This window comes from Myodes glareolus, chromosome 6, assembly GCF_982192425.1.
Source record: "Myodes glareolus chromosome 6, mMyoGla1.1, whole genome shotgun sequence".
Classification (NCBI taxonomy): Eukaryota; Metazoa; Chordata; class Mammalia; order Rodentia; family Cricetidae; genus Myodes; species Myodes glareolus.
Window position 1 is genome coordinate 90,568,398 of NC_142031.1, and position 25,367 is coordinate 90,593,764.

The following is a 25,367-nucleotide window of genomic DNA, read 5'->3' on the forward strand; positions in this document are numbered from 1 at the left end:
TATCAACTTTAATTTAGGAAAAACTGTGCCTTTATTTTGGCATTAGAAATACTTCCTAAAAGTCTGAATTTTTAACTATCCTGTGAATGAGCACCTTCTTTATAATGAGCGCCTCTCATTCACCCAGTAATTGACAGTAGATGGACCATTTTGGAACCATCCTTTCAAGGCTCCTCTCCCTCTCCCATTTTCTTTGTCTTCTCTTTTGAAAAGCATCATGTTCTTGGGGATAATAACATCCCATTAAAGGGAGCTCTCCAAACTGTACTTCACAAAGACAGAGCAATACAGCTTCACAAGTCGGTGAAGAGCCTGCCACAAAGGAGAGGGAATGTTAATTGCCCTTTGGATTACGTTGGTTCAGATTTCAGAATATATATCTATTCACAGTTATACTTTTATGTATATTAGAGATCTGGAATCCATATCAACACCTGGAATTAAATCCACTCCATAGGCGTCACCTAGCCTTCCCTCTTTATAAGGTGTAAAAGGTTGAGAGACATTAAAAGATAATTTGATAATGCAAAATAGAATAGAAAGTGAACTAGGTACAACATTTTGGACTCATCAAGATAGGATAGATAAGGAGTATTTTCTCTGAATGCGTCAAATGCAAATGGACTAGACATGGTTGATGTATTTATTTCCTGTATAAACTGTACACAGTTATTGTACTTATTGTATAGAATTTTTCTTATATTAGTCATATTTTTTTTTATTTTAGACAAGAAGGAGAAATATAGTGGTATGTCGTATTTTAATAAATAAAGCTTGCCTGAAGATCAGTGCAAAGCAGCCACACTAGTTAGTCACAGAGGCCAGGTGGTGGTGGTGGACACCTTTAATTCCAGCACTAGAGAGGAATATGAAGTGGGGGGAGACACGTCTCAATCCTCAGTCTCAATCTGAGGATTCCTGGAGGCAGGACCACCTATTTCTGTCTGAGGTAGAGGTAAGAGCCTATGGCTGGCTGCTTTGCTTTTCTGATCTTCAGTTTGAACTCCAGTATCTGTCTCTGAGTTTTTAGTTAATTGTGCTACAGATGTATGTGTATTTTGTTATTTCTGTTCTTCAAACTGAGCACACTGAATACGCTTTTCTGCAATCTCCCCCTTTTTCCCATGTAAGACTTTCTCTTGGAAGTCACTATAGATCAATTCACAGAGATCTTAATTTTTCTAAGAGCTTCAAAGTGATCATGATGATTATTAGAGTTTCTCTAGCTTGGATCTAGTTTCCACTCTTGCAGCTGCAGGGCCATGGCAATGGGCGACCTTGGACATAACATCACGTGTTGTTGGGGATTCCAATCTTAACAGCTGGTGCTCAGAACCAGTGTTGGTGCGCTGGTGGGGAAGCCATACATTTTTGTGGCTGCTGCAAATTCTTTTGCACTGGGTTCCGCTGCTTTGCATTCATCGGCGATGTGCCGGAAGAGTGTTCTCCACGTGTGTGCCGGCAATGTGTAATTATGAACTTTTGAAGTTGTGTGTGAAGTAGACTATTTGTCATTTTAATCTATTTCTCATATGAATAAAAGAGGACATTTTTATATGTTTAAGGTCCACTTTTAGAAATTTTAAGGGACTTTATGGATGTCTTCTGCCCATTTTTTGTTATATTTGCTTGCTTGTTTGTTTTCCGGAGCTGAAGACCAAACCCAGGGCCCCGCACTTGCTAGGCAAGCTCTCTACCACTGAGCTAAATCCCCAACCTCCTTCTGCCCATTTTTTTTTTTAATCCTATGGAATTAAAAAGATCCAATTTGCCTATTGGGCAGTATGTCTTTTGATATGACACGTTAACTGAAGGCAGAACCACAGAATCCTTGTGGACTAGCCATGCGTTGCAACCTGTAGACACCCTCAGTCTGTAAGCAGGGCACTGGGGGCAGTGGCAGTGATCTTAGGAGGTGCTGGTGAGCTGTTTACCTTCCAATACTACACTTGCCCCTAAGGCAGGTCAGCTCACACCTGATGCTCTGTGAGGGCCACCTACCAGAAGACAGCACTTACCTTTCAGGATTATTGTCTGGATTCAATGACTTAATGCGTAAAGTACTTTAAACAGTGGCAGGAACGGCACGCTTTCCAGAAACGTTTCTGTTTACAGTCAATATATCCTCAGTGTGTTGATTTGATCCCATGAGCGTGCCTTAATCTAGCATCCTGGAACCTGGAATCGGTAGGGGACTCAGAATTTTAATTCATTCTTTCGTTAATGAACTCATTTGACCACTCCATGAACATCTATAGAGCATCTGCTGCTGGCCACGCACTGGTCTAGGCGCTGCAGACACCACAGAAAGACTGACTTTGAACTCTTGCCACTTGCTCTTTGGTGGTAGAGGGGATGTGCATCTATTTTATCACTTGCATCTTCAATATCCCAGAGCAAGAATAATGCATGAATCAAAGAATGGGGAACGAGGGACTGATGGGAGAATGAGGCCGAGAAATGGGGAGGAAAATGGCAGAGTCCAGACTGTAAGGACAGCTTGTCAAGAAAGCCTGGACTTTATTCCGAGTCGAGAAACTGTGCGATCTTATTTGTGTATGAGAACTCTCAAGCCTGTGGCTGGGCGAATCCGCTGGAGGGGAAAAGCTCTGAGACGGTGAGGGTGTGTGTGTGGGGGGGATGAGGAAGGTGTGAGTGAACAACAAGCTGACTGTGGTGCTGGAGAGGAACTGAGCTAGGGGGAGACTCAGGAGTCGTAACTGACGATATAAGATGGGTCAGGAGGAAAGGGGAGAATACAGTGTAGGAACCCATAGAAGTGAATCCGTGCCACCTTGGCTAAAGGTCAGAGAGTTCAGACCCAGTCTTGCTTCTTCAAGGTCACTGACAGATTTGTGGCGTGGCTACTAACAGGATGTCTTGACCTCTGGTGTGGTTACTTGGTGTTTGAGGTATTAAGATGGTAATCACTTTGTTCCTTGTGTCAAGGTAAAAAAGTCTTGCTTCCTCCTCGCCCTCCTTTTTGAATTGGGGCATTTAAAGATCATAAGAAACAAATATGGGCGGATTCAGTATTCTCTGGCTTGCCCTTCTGACTCTATCCTATGTCTCTGTATTTTGTTATTTTTGCACTCTGCCTACCATCTCTAATCCACATGCCTCTACCTTGGAATGTACGAACCCATCGAGGCTGGACCCTGACATATAAGAGCCAGAATGAAGTCTGGAATGCATCTCTCTTAGGTTTGAAGCTGAAGAGAGATAGCTAAATGGAAGGTGACTTTTAACTTTAAATTCGAGGTGACCATTAGGTTTCTCTATATTTATTGGAGTTAGAAGGTGTGGGTCTATCTGGGGTGTTACAGATTTCAGAGTCTGATAGTAGGACTCCCTTGATGACCAATCAGCAAGCAGCGTAGCTTCGGCGATGACCAACTTTCCTGGGACATCTGATCGGGCACACTCAGTGATATGTAATCATCAGCAGTAAACGGGAGCTTAGTCTTTGAAGGCATAAGTACTCATCTTGGCATCTCCAAGTCCACAGTGTTAAAATAGATATCACATAGGGAGAATTATGAAAGCAAATTCAAAGCTGGGCGTGGTGGCACACGCCTTTAATCCCAGCACTGGTAGGCAGAGGCAGGTGGATTTCTACAAAGCGGGTTCCAGGACTGTTAGGGCTGTTACACAAAGAAATCCTGTCTCAAAAAAGCCAAAAGTCAAACACACACACACACACACACACACACACACACACACACACACACAGCAAGCAAATCTTCAACCAAGCAGATGGTTAGGCTGTTCCTGGAACGTGAACCAGGCCGCAGGGATTTAGTACAGAAAGAGTTTACAATCTGTTTCCCCAAAGACAGAGAACAGGTGATTTAATAATCTCCAGACATCCAGGAGATGATGGTGGTGCATGCCTTTAACCACAGCACTCGGGAGGCAGGGGCAGGCAGATTTCTGAGTTCGAGGCCAGCTTGTTCTACAGAGTGAGCTCCAGGACAGCCAGGGCTACCTTGCGGAGGGGTGAGGAGTGGGGGTGGGGAGGAATCCCCAGCAGTCTAATCAAACGTTGATGACAATTAGTGTTTTTTTTTGTTTGTTTTTGTTTTTGTTTTTTTTTTTTAAAAATAGAGATCTCATGGGATTAAAGGTTGGGAAGTCTAGGTTTAAGAGATTGGGACAAGACAGCCATTTGGAAACCTGGGCTTCCTTCTTTACCATAGAAAAGGAATTTCTAATACCACCGTGGAAGTGGTAAAAATCCATGAGAATAGGAGCCATCTCCCACAGATGCCTCCGCAGGTTGACATTGCGTTATAAAGTTAATCGAACTTCCTACATGATGTCACTGGACTCCACAAGGAGGTTTATTTCAGTTAGCAAAGGACCTGTTGGAATCCATTCTCTCATCATCAGAGTGCTTTCCCCCCTCCCCCCCCACCAGACAAGTATAGTTAAGAGGGCAAAGTCGTCTCTCAGAAGCATATGAGGCGCTAATGCAAACGAATTGTAGGATAGGGGTGGGAAGAGGAACGTTCTCTGTGCAGGGCGAAGAAAATATCAAGAGACGCCAGGCACTGGCGACAGTTGGCAGGGGAGAGGGTTGGGGATAAGAAGGAAGGAAGGGAAAGCATGCGAACGCAACCTCACGTGCAGGGCACGAGTCCACATCAGAGATGTGAAGAGAACTGGGGTTTGGTTCTCCGAAGATGCCTTCTCCGCCCTGCGGCAAGGGGGTGTGGTACCGAGCCGGAGAAGGTGGGGGCGGGAGACAGTGGCTCAGGCCACAGCGGGTCCCTCACTTCTTCCTAAAGCTTGAGAGCAGAGGAGCGGGGCAGCAGGCTGGCTGGGCGGAGGCGGGGCGAGGACGCGGATGGGCGTGGCGGGGGCGCACAGGGCGGTGCAGGCCGAGGGCGGCGCTAGGACCCGCAGGCCGCCCCGCCGGCTCCCGGGAGGTTGATAAAGCGGCGGCGGCGTTTGACGTCAGTGGGGAGTTAATTTTAAATCGGTACAAGATGGCGGAGGGGGACGAGGCAGCGCGAAGGCAGCAGCCGCACCAGGGGCTGAGGCGCCGGCGGCAGACTAGCGACCCGAGCATCGGGGTGAACCACGTCTCGTCCACGACCTCCCTAGGTACGGGCCGGTAGGGCCGAGGCCACGGGGGCCGGGTGTCCGGGAGGCCGCGGCCGCTCGGGCTGGCGAGCACCGGGCGCCCGGCGGGGTCGAAGTCAGCGGCTGGCCGGGCTCCGTTTTCGCCGCCGCGGCCGCTCGCAGGGCCTAGCCTCAGCCGTGCCCCGCGCTCGCTTGCCAGCCCGCCTGCTCGCTCGCTCTCCCGCGCGGCCTGAGAGGGCGGCCCACGGGCCTCAGCTCTCCCAGCTGGCTGGTGAACGGGCGGCCCGGCCCCCTGCCCACCGCGTGGCTGCTGCCGCGTCCGCCCCGACCCAAGGGGGCGGCCTCGAGTCGGGGCCGCGGGGCCGGGACGCGCCGAGGTCGGTCACCCGGCGGGCACTCGCTGCCTTGGGTGCCACGCGCGGACCGGGGAAAGGAGGAGAGGAGAGCGGGACGCGTGGGCCCCCGCGGTGGTTCTGGTGGCGGCGGAGGAGGACGCGGGAACCGCTGGCACCTGGCTGCCAGGTCGCGGTGCTCGCCACACACACCCTTGCAGGTGGGAGCCGCAGTCCGCAGGCCAGGGCTGTGGCCCGGGCTCAGGTTCCCGAGCTCTTCGATCCGCCCGACCCATGCGCAGGAGTTGCGCTTGGCCGGGCTTCCAAGTGTTGGCTTAGGTTGTCAAACCGGGGTTAGGAACCCTGGGGCTGCTAGTCGTTGGCTTCTGGCTGGAAAGTGGCTGGTGTGAAGTCACCTGATCTGTCGCTCCCGGGGTTTTGCTGAATGTGAGCTCCTACTGTACGTGTCTAGGGCGCCCCAGCCCCCTCGAAGACGCAGTTGCGCCGGCAGCGCGATGTTGTGTGTGGCTTTCACTCACAACGCCCTTATTTTTAGGAGTTTAGCATTTGATCTTTCACCCTGGTGTGACTTGAACGCACGAAGTCCTTATTGAGAATTGTGGTGGTGGGTAAAAGCATAAAGTTTTTTTTAAAAGGCGTGTCAATTAGTAAAGCTGACGATTACAGACGTGAGGTCAAGATAAGAGTATAGTAAACACACCGAGTATGCGATTGCGTTTATATTTCCTTTTCCACGATCTGATAAAGGCTTTGCTGGGTGAAATTTAAAACATTTTGATTAAATATTAACCACAGGCATTCATAGAAAACTTTAGATTACACTTCATATGTGGTAGCTCTTGGACATATGTCAGAGGTGAGGATTGATTAGAATTTGTCTATGAGGAAAAAATGTTACCCGTCAACTACAAACACTTGCCAGAACTGTTTACAAGAGTAGCCCTATGTCCTTAAATACTCCCGGAGAGACTTTTACTTACTTTAGTTAGCTCATGGTTGAATTTCAGTATTTGTCCTGGAATGCCTCTGTGTGTGTGTGTGTGTGTGTGTGTGTGTAACAGTTTGAGATGTGTCAAAAACACTTTATGTACTCATTAGGAAAAGCAACCATTTGATTGAGTCATGGTTAAGATCATGTTTTTATACTGTTGAACACTGAGAAGGGTAAGAAAGATCCTTGGGACTGTTGATAAATAGTGCTTGCCCAACATTTATGAAATGTTCTTGTCTCTTGCTCAGAGATTTCGGTCTTTCTTTTGGAGTGTGTGTGTGTGTGTGTGTGTGTGTGTGTGTGTGTGTAAGTGTGTGTGTAAGACTTTCACTGAGTAGCCTGACTTCCTAAGTCAGTCCCCTGCACCTGCTAATTTGCTTCTGAGTCACCTCTTACTGTATTTCAGACCAAATAGACTTGTTAGGATTTGTGTCGAAGGTAGGAGCAAACAGACTGCCAATTCCTAAGGGATTCCTCTATTTTGATGATGTCGAAACTTCCTCCTCCCTCCCTGTGCTTTTTAGAGCAGCAGAGCTGAGGAATTGAATTTAAAGTTAAAGAAGTGAGTTGGGGTGAGCCAGGTGTCCCTTTAGCAGCACAGTCTTGGGAAGATGCTCTGTTCCTCTAAGAGAGATGCTTAGGTTTTTAGGAGTTTAGGATCTCTAGAAAACATACTCCTTTGAGAATTGAGGATGTTTTAGAATTTATCCACCATGAAATATAAACTTTAGGGATTTCATAAAGTTAATAGACAATTAAAATAGAATTTTATGTACAAGGAACTTAGGATTTGTGTTGAAGGTGGGAGCAAACAGACTGCCAATTCCTAAGAGATTCCTCTATTTTGATGAAACTTTAAAATACTAAGTTTATTTGGTCTGAAATACAGTAAGAGGTGACTCAGAAGCATATTAGCAGGTGCAGGGGACTGTCTTAGGAAGGCAGGCTACTCAGTGAAAGTATTTCAAAGTGTTGATGGTCTCATATCTCACTTAGATGAAGACAGGAACCTGCGTTATGTTAAGCACACAATTAGCCACTGATGAAGTCACATAGTCACTCCTTGGTTTACCATAGTTGGGAAAATATTAAATGGGAAATTTAATAAATAAGTGACCATACATTTTAAGTTTTGTGTTCGTGTGAACTCATGAAAAAAAGATCAACCCCAGATCATTCCCCACCCCTAATGTGTTGAAGACCAAACCGAGGGTTTCTCAAATATTAGGCCAAGTGCAGTATGTTACAGCCTACCTCCTGAGTGGATTTAGGATGCAGCACTCAATGAAAAAGTGTTATTGACCGTTAAAGTTGATAGGAGTCTAGGATTGTGTAGGTGAGATCAGTCTGTTCGATAGAGTGCTTTTGAAATTCTGTGGAATTGTTTTTATGGGGAAGGAAAGAAGAAGCTACTCTTCAGCAGAAGGGTGTTTATTATGGAGAAAATGAGGTCGTAGCTGTAGGTGGAGCCCAGACACATAGGTATACAGTTTTTCAGGATTTTTTCAAAGATTTATTTTAAAAGGTGTGTGTGTGTGTGTGTGTGTGTGTGTGTATGTGTGTACGTGTGTGTACATGCACCTGAATACAGGTTGGAGGTGTCACATCCCCTGGAGATGGAGTGGGTGGTTATGAGCCACTTCATGCTGGTGCTAGAACGGAACATAGGTTCTCTGGAAGAGTATGCTGTCTTCAGCACTGAACAATCTCTCCAGCCTTTCTTTTTTTGGTGTGACTTCATTATAACTTTGGTAGAATTCCTGATTGTTCCCCCAAAATGACTGTTTTGAAATTGTTAGACCTTTTCTGAGATCATGCCCTTCCGCAGCTGGTACCAGGTGGCTCCCAAGGGTGACAGGAAGGCAACCAGTGTGATGATGCTAGAGTTGACACGTTTTGAACTGTGACACATATTTGTGAATTCTTGTTTATAAATGATCTGCTTGACATACACATGCGAGTAAAGCTTTTCTTAGGCCAGCTCTCAAAGTTAATAGCCAGATAGGTTGGGCAGAGGTAGATTTTTTTTTTCTAATGTTCATTTAATGACTTTATAAGGAGTGCTTTCTCTGGGGAAGATATAGAGAAACAATTTTAATCTCTCTCTTTCTCCTCCTTAGATGCAGTGGTACCCTGCCTGATATTGTAGCCATTTGAGGTTTTTAAAGGCCATGTGTGTTACTTCATAGACATTGGCATTTTTTTTTAACCTTAAGATGTGACCATAGAGTAACTGATTTGATCCCACGATGAACTCATTTCTGATGCTTTGTCTCATCTCTTAATCTCTTTTGCCACCAAGAAATGGAACAGTTGAAGGCTTTCTCTATTGTTTAAAAAGTGTTTAATCAGAAAAATCACCAACCTGAACATTTGATTACAACCAGGTACTATTTGGTTCTTAACAAAGCACTTTGCCCCCAGCATTTTATTTCTTAAAGCCCCCCTTTTGGGGAGGGAGTTAAGTCACTGTTCCCACTGGAGAGAGAGTGTGCTGTTTCTCCAGTCACAGAAATTTCTCAGGTACTTGATTCACTACTCCCATGTTTAAAGAGGTAGGGTAGGGGCTTTTCACTGGGTTGCTACATGTGATTAGAGATGGCTGAATAAATGAAGTTTAAAATGCTAACTGGGAAGGTGGACAGAAGGCAGTATACAAGGGAAAGTGCGGACAATTCGCTGAGTGCTGGACTATATTTGTTTGCCTTTGATATGGAGCTTACTATTGAACCTAGCTCCTGGCCTATAGAGGCAAGTGTTTTCATGGAGCTATACTAGCTCTACTGCCCTAGCTAGACTTGAAATTAAAAGTAGGTGGGAAAGGTAGATGTAGAAAGTAGAAAAACCGATGAAGAAAGTAGAGCAGTGCTAGTGTTAGGGACAGTGAGGGTCAACGTGCTCAGAAGTACAAAACCCAAATAGCTGTTTAGTTAGGACTTTTCAAGTGACTGTTACATATATATAATGTGTTTGTGTGTGCTCACACCAGATTGAATTTTGAAGTAAATTTGTGATTTTTCACTACTTTGGAATAAATGCCTATACAGTAGTTTGTATGATAGCTTCTAGAAATGACTATAAATCATGAAAGACAAATTAATAGTCTGTCACTTTCCCAATGGGATAATACGCACTTTTGACTAAGTTATATGTACATGGTTTTCTGGCCAGTACAAGTAGAATATAGTGGGTTTACTTTCTAATTTTAGTTTAATGAAGATTATTTCATAGAATTGTATCTCTGTGACTGATACTACTGTAAGCAGTTAGTGGCTGTCCAGATAGCCTAACTGTCTGAACTCTAGCTGGAAAGATTCACATCTGATGAAAGATGGTTATCTAGAATTAGTACTTTTCATCCTATTTATTTATTTATTTCTAAATGTCCAGTTTTGGCTATAGACTTTAATTTAGAGAAGGATGGTGATGTAGGGGAAGAAGCCTTACTATAAACTGCCGAAATTTTGAAGCCAGCATCTGACGTATCTATAAATTCCTACCGAGGCTTTTGTGAGAAACAGATGATAGAGTGCGTGTTTGTAACCTTTTAAAGCTTATTTGTGAGCCCTGGTGGTTGGTGGCGCATGCCTTTAATCCAGCACTCGGTAGGCAGAGACAGTTGGATCTCTGAGTTTGAGGCCAACCTGGACTCAAAACAGTGAGTTCCAGAACAGGCACCAAAGCTACACAGAGAAACCTTGTCTCAAAAAACAAAACAAAACAAGCTTATTTATGTGTGTCTTAGTTTACTTTCTATTGCTGGGTTAAAGCCAGGTTAAAAGCAGTTAGGGGAGAAAGGGTTTATCTGGCTTACATGTCCTGATCGCAGTCTCTCATTGATGGGTGCCAAGGCAGGAACTCCAGCAGAGATCATGGAGGAACACTGCCTACTGCTTTGCTCTCCATGGGTTGCTCAGGCTGGTTTTTATACCGCCCAGGACCACTGTTTAGGAACGGCACCACCTCCAGTGGACTGGGCCCTCCCACTTCGGTCATTAATCAAGGAAATACCACACAGACATGCCTATAGGCAATATGATGGAGACGTTTTCTCAGCTGAAGTTCCCTCTTCCTGACGATTCTAGCTTGTGTTAAGGTGACAACATAAGTAGCACTGTACACGTGCACACATGACTACTGGCCAGAGAACTGTTTGCAGTGAGCCGCTTCTCTCCTACCATGTGAGTCTCAGGATTGAATTTAAGGTCTTGAGTGTTGGTGACAAGCACTTACTCAAGGCATCATCTCCCCACTGCTAGTGTGGGTTCTATTAGGCTTTGGAGAGTGGGTGGGTCTTAGCTGTGGAAGAGACGTACACCTTGATAGGCAGTGTGTTGTTTGATCCTCTTACAAAATAATTGAAGCACTCTAGAAAATTTATAGCATTCTTGAAATTCTTTATTTCTAAGAATTTTCAATTAAAAAAAGGCTTAAAAGTATTTAAAAGCAACTAGAAGTTGCTGGAAAACCCAGTGGTCTTAAGCATATATTTAATAACAAAGGACTATGGGCTATTTTTCTGTAGTTAAATGGAACAAGGAATTGACCTCAAATGACTGAATAATTTTTTGGAGAAATGTAGTAGCCAAAAAGTGGCTCAGGAATTCTGGAGCACCCTTCCTTCTCCTTTGTTTTTGGGAGATAGGGTTTCTGTGTAACTTTGGCTCCTGTCCTGGAACTAGCTCTTGTAGATCAGGCTGTCCTTGAACTCACAGAGATCCACCTACCTCTGCCTCCAGAGTGCTGGGATTAAAGGGAGGGAGGGAGGGAGGGAGGGAAGGAGAGAGAGAGAGAGAGAGAGAGAGAGAGGATTCTCTTGTTAAATGGTTATCACAGGTTTGTTATCCTTTTACTACCACAAAGTTACTTTTTGGGCCAAACAGGGAACTGTAATTTGTCTAAATAAAGGAAACCTTTTCTGTTTTTTTCTTTATTCTCTCCTGTTATAAAACCTTGTAGTCTTTATACTGGTACTAATTCTAGAAGTAGATGGTGTATGTTGTCATTTAATAAAGGCTTTTATGAAAACATAGTGTCCCTTATAAAAATATGGGATAATTTTAGTGTTAACTCATTGTCTAGGCCAAGGAAGAGCATTGATGAATGAGCTCTTTTATGTGTCTTTGCCTGTTTGTGATGTCACCTTGGCCTTGGGCTTCTTGCCATAGATCAAGCTCTTCTGATTGCCTTGTGTCTGATCTCTCTGGTTTTGGAGTCTTTTACAGTTCTTTCTCACTCATCACGTTCAGTTTGTCACAGCATAGCTTTGATCTTGTCAGTCTGCTGTCCTTAGGGATAATGCCCTGTATTCTTAGCCTTTGGTTTTAAGGTTAGCTAGCCTTCACTTACACTCTCTGGGGCCAGAGAGATGTCCTTATCTCTAGGATGTTTTAATCGACAACCTGACTTTTGGTTGTTCGAGACAGGGTTTCTCTGTGTAACTTCGGAGCCTGTCCTGGAACTCACTCTGTAGACCAGGCTGGCCTCGAACTCACAGAGATATGCCTGTCTCTGCCTCCTAAGTGCTGGGCTTAAAGGAATGAGCCACCACTGCCCAGCATCTGATTTTTTAAAAACTTTCTTTTTATCTATCCAAAACATCTTTCACATCCTGCATTCATTTCCCCATCCCTTTGCACCCACCCTCTGCCTCTGTAATCCCCCCCCCCATAAAACAAAATTTAAGAGAGAAAGAAAGAAGGAAAAAAAATAAAAAATCTTGTCATGGAAGCTGCAGTGTGATACAATGGGTCACACAGTAAGCTGTCTTTGTCCATATATCTTTACTTACAAGTGTTTGTTGCAAAGAGTCATTGTCTGGTTCAAGGCCTCTGGTTTCCGTTACACTGTTGATGCTGGATCCTGGCTGGGACTCCTTGATTATTCTGTTATTGCCCTTTGTTGTGGAGATCCTGCAGTTTTGGGCTCAAGCAGATCATAGACGGGGTGTATGATGACCTTATTTTAAATAATTCAAAATAGGGCTGCTACTGGGTTCAACTTCAGCATATTTTTAAATGCATCTGATGCTTATCTGTTGTTTAAAGAACTGGTCAGTACTTCATGGCAGTCTTTGGAAAAAAATAATTTCTGTTCACATATAATCTATTTTACATTTTCCTCATCTAGTTCTATAAGTACATAAAAGGATTTTATGCCATAGTGTTCTTTAAGTGGGAAGAGCAAAAAAAAAATGGTATGGCATCAGTGCTGGTTGCTATGGAAACAGGGTAGATTTCGAATGGAAGATAATATGTGAATCTTATAGGAAAAACAACTCTTTGTCTCTTAGTTTGAGTATAATGAAGGAGATAAACTATATTATCTACTCTCCAAAGCATTTTTAAGGCCTTTAGTGTATTCCTGACTAGCGAACAGTACTAATGGGGAAAATATATGACAATTGGCATGCTAATAAATCCTTTTCTGGAGTCTGAACCCCATCTCCACCCCGTTTACATAGTTCAGTTTTCTAGAGAAAAACTTAAATTGTTTAAATTCCTTCTGGTGTGTGTGTAAATAATACACACACACACACACACACACACACACACATAACATATATATTTTGTAGGAAACAATAATGAGTTAAAATGCTTCCCATTGCCCAGTTGGGTAATAGCTGTTTCTCTCCCTCTATAAAGCATTTTAGTTGATGTTCAGCTGTGCATGTTTGTCAGCGTTCCTATCCCAGACTGCACTCTGGGAGACAGGTCTCAGCACTAGCATAAGCGTCGCTAAGTCAGTGACCACTCTGGAGCAGTTGTTTCCAGGCCTGGCTGTAGAACATGGTAACATTTTAAAGTACCCTTTTCATCTTTTTTACTTTTAAAGTAGAGTTTGTTTTAGTTCTTTGTCTCTTGTGCTTATAGACTCAATAGTTTGACTTTGGTTGAATAAGAGTATCAACAGTCTCCAGAAAAGAATGGAGCTTATATAAAGCACAGCCTGAACCCGCGCCCCCGCCCCATCTCCCCCATCTTTGAACATTTTTAGAGACTAGCTGAAATAAGATTAAGTGCACAACATTATATACTAAACTCCAGTCAAATATTGTGGCCTTTGTTATCCATATAGGATATGGATATGAGTTTTTAAGATTATGAGTTTTGGCATCATCTTGAAGTTAATTGCAAACCCAGTTTTTCAACTTCCACCTTAGATTGATTTAAGGAGTCAGAATATTCATTTTTAACAAGATCCTTAGTTTGTATTAAAACTTTGAAAATGGGGCTCGAGAGATAATGGCTCAGCGGTTAAGATTTCTGGCTCTTCTTCCAGAAGTCCTGAGTTCAGTTCCCAGCAACCAAACATATGGTGGCTTATAGCTATCTATAATGGGATGTGGTGCCCTTTTCTGGCATGCAGGTGTATATGCAGATAGAGCACAGTATATGTAAAATAAAGAAATCTTAAAAGAAATATATATATATAATTTTGAGAATGACTGCTGTAGAAGATATGTCATGATCTAGTCTCCTGCCCACATTAGTCATGCAGCTTTAGAATAGTGGATTGAACTGCACAGTCTGTAAAGTCCTTGGCATGTAAGTGTTGAGGCTAGTTTTTAAGCACATGTATTAGTATTTCAGTATATGTATATGACTTATATGCCATGTCCTTTAGGGAGTGTATGTGCAATTTATTGATGCATAAGACACTTCTAGCTCTAGGAAAATGCCCTTCTTTCTTAATAAAAGAGGTTCAAAGAATTCTTTAAGAAGTTAAGTATGAATAACTTAGAGTTATTTTTAATTTTTTTTTTCTGTTTCTTGAGACAGGGTTTCTCTGTGTAGCTTTAGAACTTGTCCTGGAACTTGCTCTGTAGACCAGGCTGGCCTCAAACTCACAGAGATCTGCCTACCTCTGCCTCCCTAGTGCTGGAATTAAAGGTGTGCACCACCACTGCCCAGCTTTTAATTTTTTTTTTAAATGGGCATGAGATTTCTTGTCACCATTAAAAATTTCAAAATTATGTTTTCAAGATCCTATAACTAGTTCATGAGGAAGTAATTTTAAATTGAGGAGTGTTAGAATTAATGGACAGCTCCAGTTTTAAAATATTTACTTTGTGGGTGCGAGTGTGCATGTGTGTGTGTGTGTCTGTCTGTCTGTCTGTCTGTCTTTGTGTCTGTGTGTGGGTAGATCACGTGAGTGCAGGTACCTGGGAAGGCCAGAGACCTTTTATCCAGTTACTGGTGGGTTGTAAGCTGTTTGCCATGGGTGCTTGTGCTTTTAAGCTCTGAGCTATTTCTCTAGCTCCAGGTTTTAATCATCTTGGTATAATTTTTCTGAAGTTGCCATAGAAGTGGATAGTACTGATGAGAATGTTATTGTTCTGCATAGTGATTTTTAAATTGGTAGAATTGGTTTTATTAAGAAATGAAAATGCTAAGAGAAATTAGGCAGACTCTGATTTTTAAAATATACCTTGCTGAGATAATTTACATAAAATCTTGATTTGGTAGTATATTTGGATGGGGTTTGCTGGAATTTTTAACCTGAAATTGTGATGCAGAATAGTACCTCAAAAAGGTTTTTTTTTAAAAAGTTCCTTGTAGTCAATATATGTATTTTCATTATTGTTTTATTATTATTATATAATGACATATATAGAAATCATATTATGTAGTCAGTGTGTTTATTTCCAGTTCCTGGTAAGTACTAATCTTTCTGTGGTTGTGGTTTTGCTTAATTCAAGAATTTTATAAAATGAAATTATACAGTACAGTAATATATGTGTGGCGCCTTTCATTTAGCATACAAAATGCTGTTTAGGCTTACTGTGTTTTTATGTGTATATTTATATACATATTATGTGAATGTGTCTATATGATCCATTTCTTGTATTGCCAAGTAGCCATTTGTTATACAGACTTAACATAATTTGTTTACTTTCCAGTATATGAACAAACATTTGGGTCATTTCCAGACTTTGGATATTATGAATAAATCTGCTGTGAATATTTGTATTTAAGTCTTTTATTGTCATATGCTCTCACTTCTCTAGCTACCTGGGGTATGATTGCCAACAGGTACTTCTGTTGGTCTTGTAATGATAGCTGTTCTGCAGCAACATTTTGCTGTGTTGTTAATTTATATTTTCTTTATTTTTTTAAATATTTATTTATTATGTATACAATATTCTGTCTGTGTGTATGCCTGCAGGCCAGAAGAGGGCACCAGACCCCATTACAGATGGTTGTGATCCATCATGTGGTTGCTGGGAATTGAACTCAGGACCTTTGGAAGAGCAGACAATGCTCTTCTGAGCCATCTCTCCAGCCCCTAATTTATATTTTCTTAACACCCAATAGCATTGTGTGTCTTTTCCTGCACCAGTTTACTATTTGTGTATCTTCTTCAAATTGTATGGTAGGAATGTCCTGTGTATTTAAAAATTGTTCTTATTTAAGGAAGAGTTCCTATTTATTCTGAATATTAGATTCTGATGTCTACTTATGAGGGATATTGATTTATACTTTTGTTTTCTATTGTTGTCTTTATCTGATTTTGATATCAGAAATAATTTTGGCTTCATAAGGTATATTGGGAAGAATTTCTTTTCCTTCTCTCCTAGAAGAGTCTATAGAATTGGTTTTATTTTTTTCCTTAAATGTTTGGCATAGTTAATTAGTGAAGCTCTCTGTATCTAGTTTTTTTCTTTGAAGGCATTCGATGGATTTAATTTTAAAGATGATCCTTTTCAGTCTTTCATACTAGTGAGTACCTTCTTTTAGTCAGCCAACTGTTAGTGAATTTCATTTTTATTTCCTTTTTAAAAATAATCTTTACTTTTATGTGTATAGGTGTTTTGTGTGATGTGTGTCTCTGCACCACTTTGATGCCTAATAACTGTGGAAGCCAGAAGAGGGTGTTGGATCACCTGGAGCTGGAGTTACAGATGGTTGTGAGCCACCTGGGTGTGATTCTTACCTGGCTCCCCTGAAAGAGCAGTCAGTGTTTAGACCTGTAAGCCATCTCTCTAGCCTCTCAACTAACAATTAACAGGTTTAAGTCAGATTATTAGTTCCTGTAAATGTATTGTTTTTAGTAGAGATTCTTTTAGGAAATCTATTTGTTCTGTGTTACGTGTCATTTAGTTTGAAAATAAATGATGGTTGGAATATATTTGGCAGTCATTTTTTAAAATCAAAGCATATTGAATAATGATTATGTTTTTAGTAATAATGAAGCTTCTTAAAGGCATTTTCCAACTAGATTGACTAAATTGATCGAGGTGTTTACATCCTTTAAAGCTCTCCAAGGGATAGACTAAAATAAGTTTAGGAGATACCATTTCCTTGATAGATTTTAGCAACTTGGGAGGATTACCAACCCCAAAATTTTAGGACTATTTCTTAATAACTGGTCATTATTTTTCTTGTTAATGTGCTAAAACTTTATAGTAAATATCAGAGAACAAGCATTTTCCTTTAAATGTTTAATTCCCCCTTTTTGTTTGTTTTTCGAAACAGTGTTTCTCTGTAACAGCTCTGGCCTGGAATTTGCTTTGTAGACCAGGCTTTTCCCCCCTCTTTGAAAGTATTTTATTGATGAATTCCTTTTAGTGAGAGTCTAGTAATTCAGATAAAATTTCTTTGAAACCATTCATTGTTCTTTTTTCTTGGTGTTGTAGCTTAGCATAATGCATTCATATCATGAGAAATTCTTACTTTGTTGATGATAGTCTCAATAGCAATTCCCTTTTAACTTCTAGGTATATCACTGAAAAACTCTGTAGTATATCTTTAATGGCACTTGTTAATCTTTTGTCTCCCCAGTCTCTCATTTTTGCACTAAAATCTTACTACTTTGAGAATTTACTTCCCAGTATTTAAGTGATTTAAGTGTTTTATTGATTACAGATTAAAGTATGTCTAAACATTATTACTTAAAAAAACAAAATTATTACTTTGGCTCAATATTATTTTTGGTTTCTTGTGTATGCTGATAGGCATCCTATGATGTTTTCCACATTAATCAACCTGTCAGCTTTAATAGGAATGACTGGTGATTGCACTGACCTAGAGATCCACTCCTTCAGTTGGGACGTCTTGTTCTGCACAGTTGTGCTTTGCTGATATGATTGGCTGAGGCTGGAAGATAACTTACGTTCTTTCATTTCTTACTTTTCAAAGTTTAAAATAGCTTTGTACATTTCCAGAGTGACTATTGGTTTACTTTTAAACAGTTTGACATTTGATATGATTTACCTTTTTTTTAAAAAAAAAAACTGAGATAATGAAGTAAAAAAAATTCAAAATTTGAAGAAAATTTGTGCAAAGGAAACAGCAGTATATATTTGGGCTAAGCACTGTTTCAGGATTTTAAGACTGGCAGTGAGTTTTAGTTCAGTGTTATACTGAGTTTGTGAGGCTCTATAAACAAATTAAGTGACATTTTCACTTTCACTGTCCTTTTGAAAATTATTTTTTCAGCTCTGTTCTCCTTTGGGACTTTTAGCAATGTGTTGGATGTTGTGCCATGTTTCTGAGACTTAGTGTTTCCTCTTGCTACTTAGATTAGAGAATGTCCTTGGATGTTCTCAAACTCTCTGCCGCTTCCCATCTCCCACGTCTACTCAGGGAATATTTTATTATGTTATTCAGTTCTAGATTTTTCTTTTATTTCTGTTGGTGTGATGTGTTTATGTTTGTGTGCATGTGCACCTGTGTGCTTGTGCATTCACACTCATGCACAAGAGCATATGTGAACACACACAGAAGCTAGTGGTTGTTATCTTAGTTGCTATTTACCTTATTTTTGAGATAGAGTCTCTTACTGAACCTGGAGTTCACCAGTTTATCTAGGCTGGCTGTGATCTAGCTATTGCTTTCCCAGTGCTGGGATTACAGATGTGTGCCTAGCGTCCGTCCGTCTGTCCGTCCATCCATCCATCCATCTATTTATTTTGTGGATGCCAGAGATCCAGACTCACTTCCTAATACTTGTGTGGCAAGCATTTTGTGCTTTTTCTAAATATCTTTTTTTATGTGTCTGGTTATGTATGTGATGTAGTTGTTGTATACGTGTGCACATATGTGTTTGAAGGCCAGAGGTTGATGTCAGATATTTCTTCTTCACCTTACTTTTTGAGATGACATTGCTCACTGATCATATTATATATTATAGAATCTGGATTTTTACTCAGTTTTTGTTGTGACTAATTAAAATTAGTCTCTCTGGTATTTTATGATCATTCAGAATTGATAGATTAGGGTTCATTCTTGGGGTTATATATTCAAAAAACTGAGAAGAACCCTCCTCACTGTTTGTATTAAATTTCCTTTGTGTGTGTTATGTGTGAGCATACATCATGAACCTGGAACTCACTGATTTGACTGTTCCTGCTGGCCAGAAAGCCCCAGGAATAATCCGTCTGGTTCCTACTCAGGCTAAGATTTCCGGTCTGCACCATGTTCTGGACCTCTGAACTCTGGTCCTGTTTCATGACAAGCACTTTATTAGCTCATTCCCCTGCCACTGTACCGTATTTCAAAACTACAGATCTTTTCAAGTCCTGGTTTTTAGGCTTTGTCTGGACTTGTCTTAGATAGAATCTTGTTTGAGGACGAGATCCTTAATTCTGATTGGGCCTTTTCTAGTGTTTCAGCCTGAGGTTTGATGTGTAAGATCTTTCCAGTCTGTCACAGCCAGAATTCCAAAGGGCCTGCTTTCTGGTGGTGGGTTTCCCTTCCAGCAGTGCCTCGCAGGCCTCAGGTGAGCCTTGTACAGTGATGTGTTCCCTGCACCTGAGAGGTTTGTTGTTGCCCTTGCCTAAAGGCTTCTGGTTGCTGGCTGCCTGTCCTCTAGTGCTCCGCCTCAAGTCCCTACTACTTTAGTATTTGTGGACTCAGATTTGCTTGTGCTCAGTTCTTCCCTCTGTAGTTAGGAAATTGTTCCTACCTAAGGGAATGGAAATGAGCATAGTGCTCACTTTAGGAATGCCTTTCTTGGGGATTGTTGTTTTGAATTAGTGAGTGGTCCAGAAAGACTACCCGGAGGAGGTAACTGTTGAGCTGACAGCCTGGAAGGAGGAGATGTGATGCTCTGTAAATCCTAATGTCATTCTGTACAGATACAGGGAGCCTCTGTACAGGAAGAGTCTAAGGTGGGAGCCAGGTCTGTTTGCTGAAGGGACACCAGGAAGACCAGATGGCCTGGGCCTTGGGGATGGACAGATCATTGCAGGATGGATGATGGAGGGTGGGGGGACAGAGGCTTGATCTTAGGACTCCCATGACGGCTTGGCAAGGAAACTTAAGAATTTTCTTTCTTCTGTATTTTATGTATCCTTTGGCTAAAGTACAGTGAATGTTTTATCAGTATTTTAGCTGTTTAGCTGAGGGGATACATATAGCAAATACGTACTTACATAAATATTCAAGTGCTATATTAATAGTATAGGAATATTAAATTTATTAAGGGACCTTAGGGGATTTCTTATTCTTGGAAAATGACATTTAAGTTGAAACTTGGACTATGAATTGACTATGTGGAAGAGTGTATTATAATCCAGTAGAGGAGTATCATGAGTCTAGAAATGAAGTATGAAGACCAGTATGAAGACTGAAGGAAATCTTGGTTTGATTTACAGAGGAGAGAGTTGTACCAAATGACAATCAGAGATGGGCAGTGAGTAGAGTTTGTAAGACTGAATTTTAATGAGAGTAATGAGTAGATTTAGAGATATATTTAGTTGTCTCTTGGAGGTTGGATTAGTTTTGGGGAGGGGAGCAAGTGTGTTAATGAAGACCAATATGATTTAAATATATAAATGAGATAAAAGATAGTGAGAGGAACAGGTATTAAAGGCCAACAGAAAAGGATATACATTAAGGATGGCACCTGATTTGTGTCTTAGCAACAAGTATCTGGTGATATTAGTATATAGCCACTGATCGAGTGAAAGTCAAGTGTTTTGTAGAAATTCCTGTTGGAATGTTTTAAACTAATTTTACCTTAGTAGCAAACACCCATAGTGCTTACTTGTGTGCCACACTACTTAAGCGCATTTAATACTCATGACAACCTTCTGAGGGAGACATGTGGTTGCCATTTACAGATGAGAATAGACATAGGGAAGCTCTGACATGAATATGGGAATTTTACTTTCTCCTTCTGGTGTTAACCTCCGATTAAGTTTGAAAACTTAATCACATAATTTACATACCACTTATCTGGTCTTTCCTAATGATTTCTTAACTTGGGATTTTTAACTGTCTGTCTCTGTCTTGCAAAGCTAACTTTTGTGAGTTCAAATATCCTAACTGGCTGCAGCCAAATGTTACTGAAAAAGGAAATGATAATACACACTTTTATTAAATGTTGATTGCTTTTACTTACAAAAGTTCTTCAGATTCACTTGCTCTCTGCAGTGCATTATCACCATTCAAAGCACATTTTGAAATAATGTTGATTTGGCCATACAGTGTTAAAGATGACTTTTGATATGGCAGGGAGGCAAATCAGATATTAATTAATAGTCGGTGGCGGGGGTGGCGGCGGCGGCGCACACCTTTAATCCCAGCACTCGGGAGGCAGAGGCAGACAGATCTCTTTGAGTTGCCAGCCTGGTCTACTAAGTGAGTTCCAGGACTGGCTCCATAGCTACTGAGAAATCCTGTCTTGAACCTCCCCCAATAAATAAATAAAAATATTTTATATAGATAGAAGTGCCGATCTGTGGATGGTGTTTATGTGGACAATGTGTTTTCATTGTTGACTAATAATATTCTACTAAGTACATGAACCCTTCTCATGAGAGAATGGAGAGTCATTGCATGGAACACAGTAGATATCAGAGGTCTCCCTGCAGTGAAAATTAATACGTAGTGGACAGGCTCAAGGGAGTGTGTGAAATTACCGGGTGTGAGTGAGAACTGATCACGAAACACATAATGAAACTCACTTTAAGAATTTATTATGAGAAAGAGACACGTGAGCAGGCCTGAGGAAGTTGGTGCAGGGAGAGGGAGAAGAGAGAGATAAAGATGGAGAGAGAGAGAGAGAGAGAGAGAGAGAGAGAGAGAGAGAGAGAGAGAGAGAGAGAAAGAGATGGGGGAGAGGAGAGAGGGAGGCAGTAGTTAACCTCTTTAAGGGACTGAAAGAGAGTAGAACCTTTAAAGGCTGTCTAGTGCATGCTCACAGGGGCTTACATAGCTGTAGCTGCCGCCTGTGCAGATCCCGTAACCATGCAGCACTTACTCCATTCATTACCAGGGACTTGAGGTCCCAGGGTAGCTATGTAAATTGTCTGAGTGCTTGTTGACTCACATGTGACCCTGGAACCCAGAAGTGCCAGAGTTTGGGGTGGCTAGACATTTTGCCAAAGTGCTGGGCGATGGAAATCTAGCAGTGTGGCTTCAAATTTTTGATATAGGAACATTGATAAGGTCCCAGTGTTAATCTAATTGCTACATGGGATCAGGAGGATGGTAGAGAAGCTGAGCAAGGAACATATCAAAAGTTATTAGATACTTTTAGGGTTTTTTTTCTTGCTGTTGTTTATTTTTATGTTTATTTATTTATTTTTCTTTCCGAGGCAGGGTTTCTCTGTAGCTTTGGAGCCTAGCTCTTGTAGACCAGGCTGGCCTCGAACTCACAGAGATCCGCCTGCCTCTGTCTCCCGAGTGCTGGGATTAAAGGCATGCGCCATCACTGCCCGTCTGTGTTTTGTTTTTTGAAACAGGGTTTTTCTGTAGCTTTGAAGCCGGTCCTGGAACACACTCTGTAGACCAGGCTGGCTTCGAACTCACAGAGATCCTCCTGCCTCTGCCTCCCGAGTGCTGGGATTAAGGCGTGTACCACCAACGCCTGGCCTGATCCTTTTAGTTTTTTTTTTAAATAACAGAAAACTAAACTTTGGGCGGTTGTCTCCATTTACATTTTCTGTAGTTATTTTTCCATCGCTATTCAGTAAAACTCTTTCTGCAAAAGTTACCTTTTCATGGTGTGTGGTAGTGAACACAAGGATGGTCTGGTTGTTTATAGAAGCCGTGTGTTCTTAAATTGTGGCTGTGGTGTTTGAGAAAAAGCCCCAGTGGACAATAGTACCTGGTCTCTCAGTAACTTTCTCCACTAAAACAGTCCTGTGTACTTTGCTTTGGTAAGGATGCTTATGTAAGTCTTGTTGGAATTTGGGACTTATTAGCTTTATTGGGTCATATTTGAGCACTCTACAGAGCCCTAGCTTTATTTTTCATATTTCAGAGTGAAAACCACTAGTCTGCTTTAATCTTTGTTCTGTGGAGAGTGATTGTCTAGGTGATGAGTACAAGGAGAGCTGGACTCTGAAGTACCGGGTGAAGTTGACTTTGTCAGTGTCTGTGTTTCACCGCAGGGTTCCTGAAGTCCAGAAAGGTCTTTGCAGAGTGCTGCAGAACAGCTGTTGCTAACCTAGCGTAGATGCTTCTCCTTCTTTCTGTGTATAAAATGGGAAACCTGACTGATAGTGTTTGCCCTGTTCTAGAAAGATTGAAAAATCCAAAGAAACTTGAACATTCCTCCGTTTTTTAATAACTGTTCTCAAATGTTTTACAGGGAGAGAGTATTTCAAAGTGCTTTAGGGAAAGTTGGTAATGTAGGGATTAAAGTAACCTGTCTCTTTCTTTTTAAATTCTAGGTGAGGATTTTGAAGATGATGACCTAGTAAACTCAGATGAGGTTATGAAGAAGCCATGTCCAGTGCAGATTGTTCTTGCTCATGAAGATGACCATAACTTTGAGCTTGATGAAGAGGCCTTGGAGCAGATACTGCTACAGGAGCACATACGGGATCTTAACATAGTCGTGGTGTCTGTGGCAGGAGCTTTTCGGAAAGGAAAATCATTTCTCCTGGACTTTATGCTTAGATATATGTATAACAAGGTGAATAGCGTCTTTAAATTGACTTCAACTAATACGACTTAAATTTTTCCAACCAACTTAAAAAAAAGTCAGAGGCCAGAATTACTTTTTTAAACCCCCATATTTGCGGCTGTTCTTTTCATAAGAGGCCTTCCTACATCTGAGACTGTTATGTACCCTTCCTTACTTTAATGGTTTAGGCATTTTTATTCATAATGCTTTTTAGTTGTGTGTGGTTTTTTATTTTATTTTATTTTATTTTATTTTATTTTATTTTATTTTATTTGCTAGTTTACTCTCAGGAGCCCCCCCCTCCCCCGATTGCATATCTCTAGCTTCTACCAAAATAATTTTAATAGGCATGTTTGGGTAGGTGCATTTCCCTCCTACACATTCTCGCTTTTAGATGGTATGAGACTTTTTATTTTTTGTCTCCCTGCCTTTGACTTTCGTCCCTGAAGAAAAGTAGAGGGAGATGATTCACTTTAATCAGAATGCTTTTCTAACAGCTAAACATTGAACAGAGGGAAGCAGAAGCAGAAGGTTGTAATGGGACATTTTGGAGTAGGACACTAAGGTGGTTTTGCTTTACAGGGGTCTTTGACATTCAGAAGGTACATAAAGATGCTAGAAATAGCACTTAGCTGAATTATATAATTATCTAAACACCTGTCTGACTGCTTACCTTTATAGTGCATCTGTCTTGAAATAAGAAAGGAACTAAATATTCTCATTGGTTTTTCTAGGAAGCCTTGCAGTAAATTCTTTTCATAGGAATCTCTTCAGGTGTTCTTAAATGTACTTTAGTATCAGGAATGTAGTTCATATTAGTTAGTAAACAGTATTTTATGGTGTTTAGCCAGTTAAGAAAGCTGTTATTTTAAAGTTTTCCATTTAAGGTTTCTTTCCTGAATTACTTAAATGTATGAATAGTGACATAGTACTGTTTTGTCTTTTAAATCTGTTCATTTCAAGTCAATAAAGATCTTCTATAGTGTGATGTTCTCTAATTCCTTAAATTAACTTTTTTTTGTAGTATACCTCTGTGAACTGTGAACTTCAAATACCTTTGATTCTACATAGGTCAGAGATAGTAAGTGGAGTATTGAATGGGAAGGAAACTTAGATTACTTGTCTAGAAATAATAAGTTTCTTCCTAGGCAACATTTCTGCGCCTCTGGGTAATCAGTGATGTCCAGAGGGGAGAGACAGCTCTCATTTATTATGTGCTCAGAATCACAGGGCTAAACTTTCCCTTTACTGCAGGAGGTTCTGTAGTCACAGAATGGCCTGAGTAGGGTTACATACCTACTTAGTGGCTTCTAAGTTGAAGTAGCTTTCTTAACTGTCAGTTGGAAGGTTTCATGTATAATGGAATGCCTGGTAGAAGTCGCTTTTTTTGTTAACCAGAAATTGCATTAGACAGTCTCTGATTTTTTTATTTTGTTGTTAACATACTGATTTAGTGGTAGGTCATGCTTCTCCTATGAAATGTAGGTAAAGGAGACATGACAGTCACTTTAATGTGTAGTGAGTTATAGAAGAGGAAATTAAACCATGCAACCAAAGACAAAATTGGTGGTGGTAATAGGAAATGGTTGATTCCCCCCTTCAGAGTATGTATATACTCTCATGTTGTATAGAATTTTAATTTCTGTTTCTACTGATAGTTCAGATAAATATATTTTTTCTTAAAATTTAAGTATGATTTACGAACTGAAAGATAGATAAATCTACAGTGTACAGCTTGATGAAACTTTGTATATGTATGTATACCTTCATGACCGCTATCCCAAAGTAAAACTATTCTGAGCCTCTTCCCATCTGTTCCTTTCTGGATTTGAATGAAATTGTGTTGTGGGTAACTATTGCCTTATTTCAGTAACTTTGTAAGTGTTGGATGCATTCATACTTCTGCACGCAGCAATATAACTCATTTTCGGTGTTTCACAACATGATTAAAATATATTTTACTTATTACCTGTTGATGGATATTTGATTTGCTTTGACCTTAATAATTTTTAGTCTGCTGCTTGTATGAATCACCTTCTTTGAAAATGAAATAGGTTATCTTAGTGTTAGTT

The 25,367-nt window shown here is 40.9% G+C and overlaps 1 protein-coding gene and 1 long non-coding RNA gene across 4 annotated transcripts in view; one reads left to right on the forward strand and one right to left on the reverse strand.

The window, feature by feature from the left end:
* The window catches only part of LOC125388271 (uncharacterized), a 300,518-nt gene that overhangs the window by 107,528 nt on the left and 167,623 nt on the right, over positions 1-25,367 (reverse strand). The gene's annotated exons all lie outside the window — the stretch shown is intronic.
* Positions 4,953-25,367, forward strand: part of Atl2 (atlastin GTPase 2) — a 43,167-nt gene continuing 22,752 nt past the window's right edge. For all 3 annotated transcript variants that reach the window (XM_085691011.2, XM_085691010.2, XM_085691012.2), the window contains exons 1-2: positions 4,953-5,109; positions 23,060-23,304. In XM_085691011.2, coding sequence (XP_085547137.2) covers positions 4,992-5,109; positions 23,060-23,304 — 363 coding nt within the window. In that variant the 5' untranslated portion in view covers positions 4,953-4,991. The remainder of the gene's footprint in view (positions 5,110-23,059; positions 23,305-25,367) is intronic.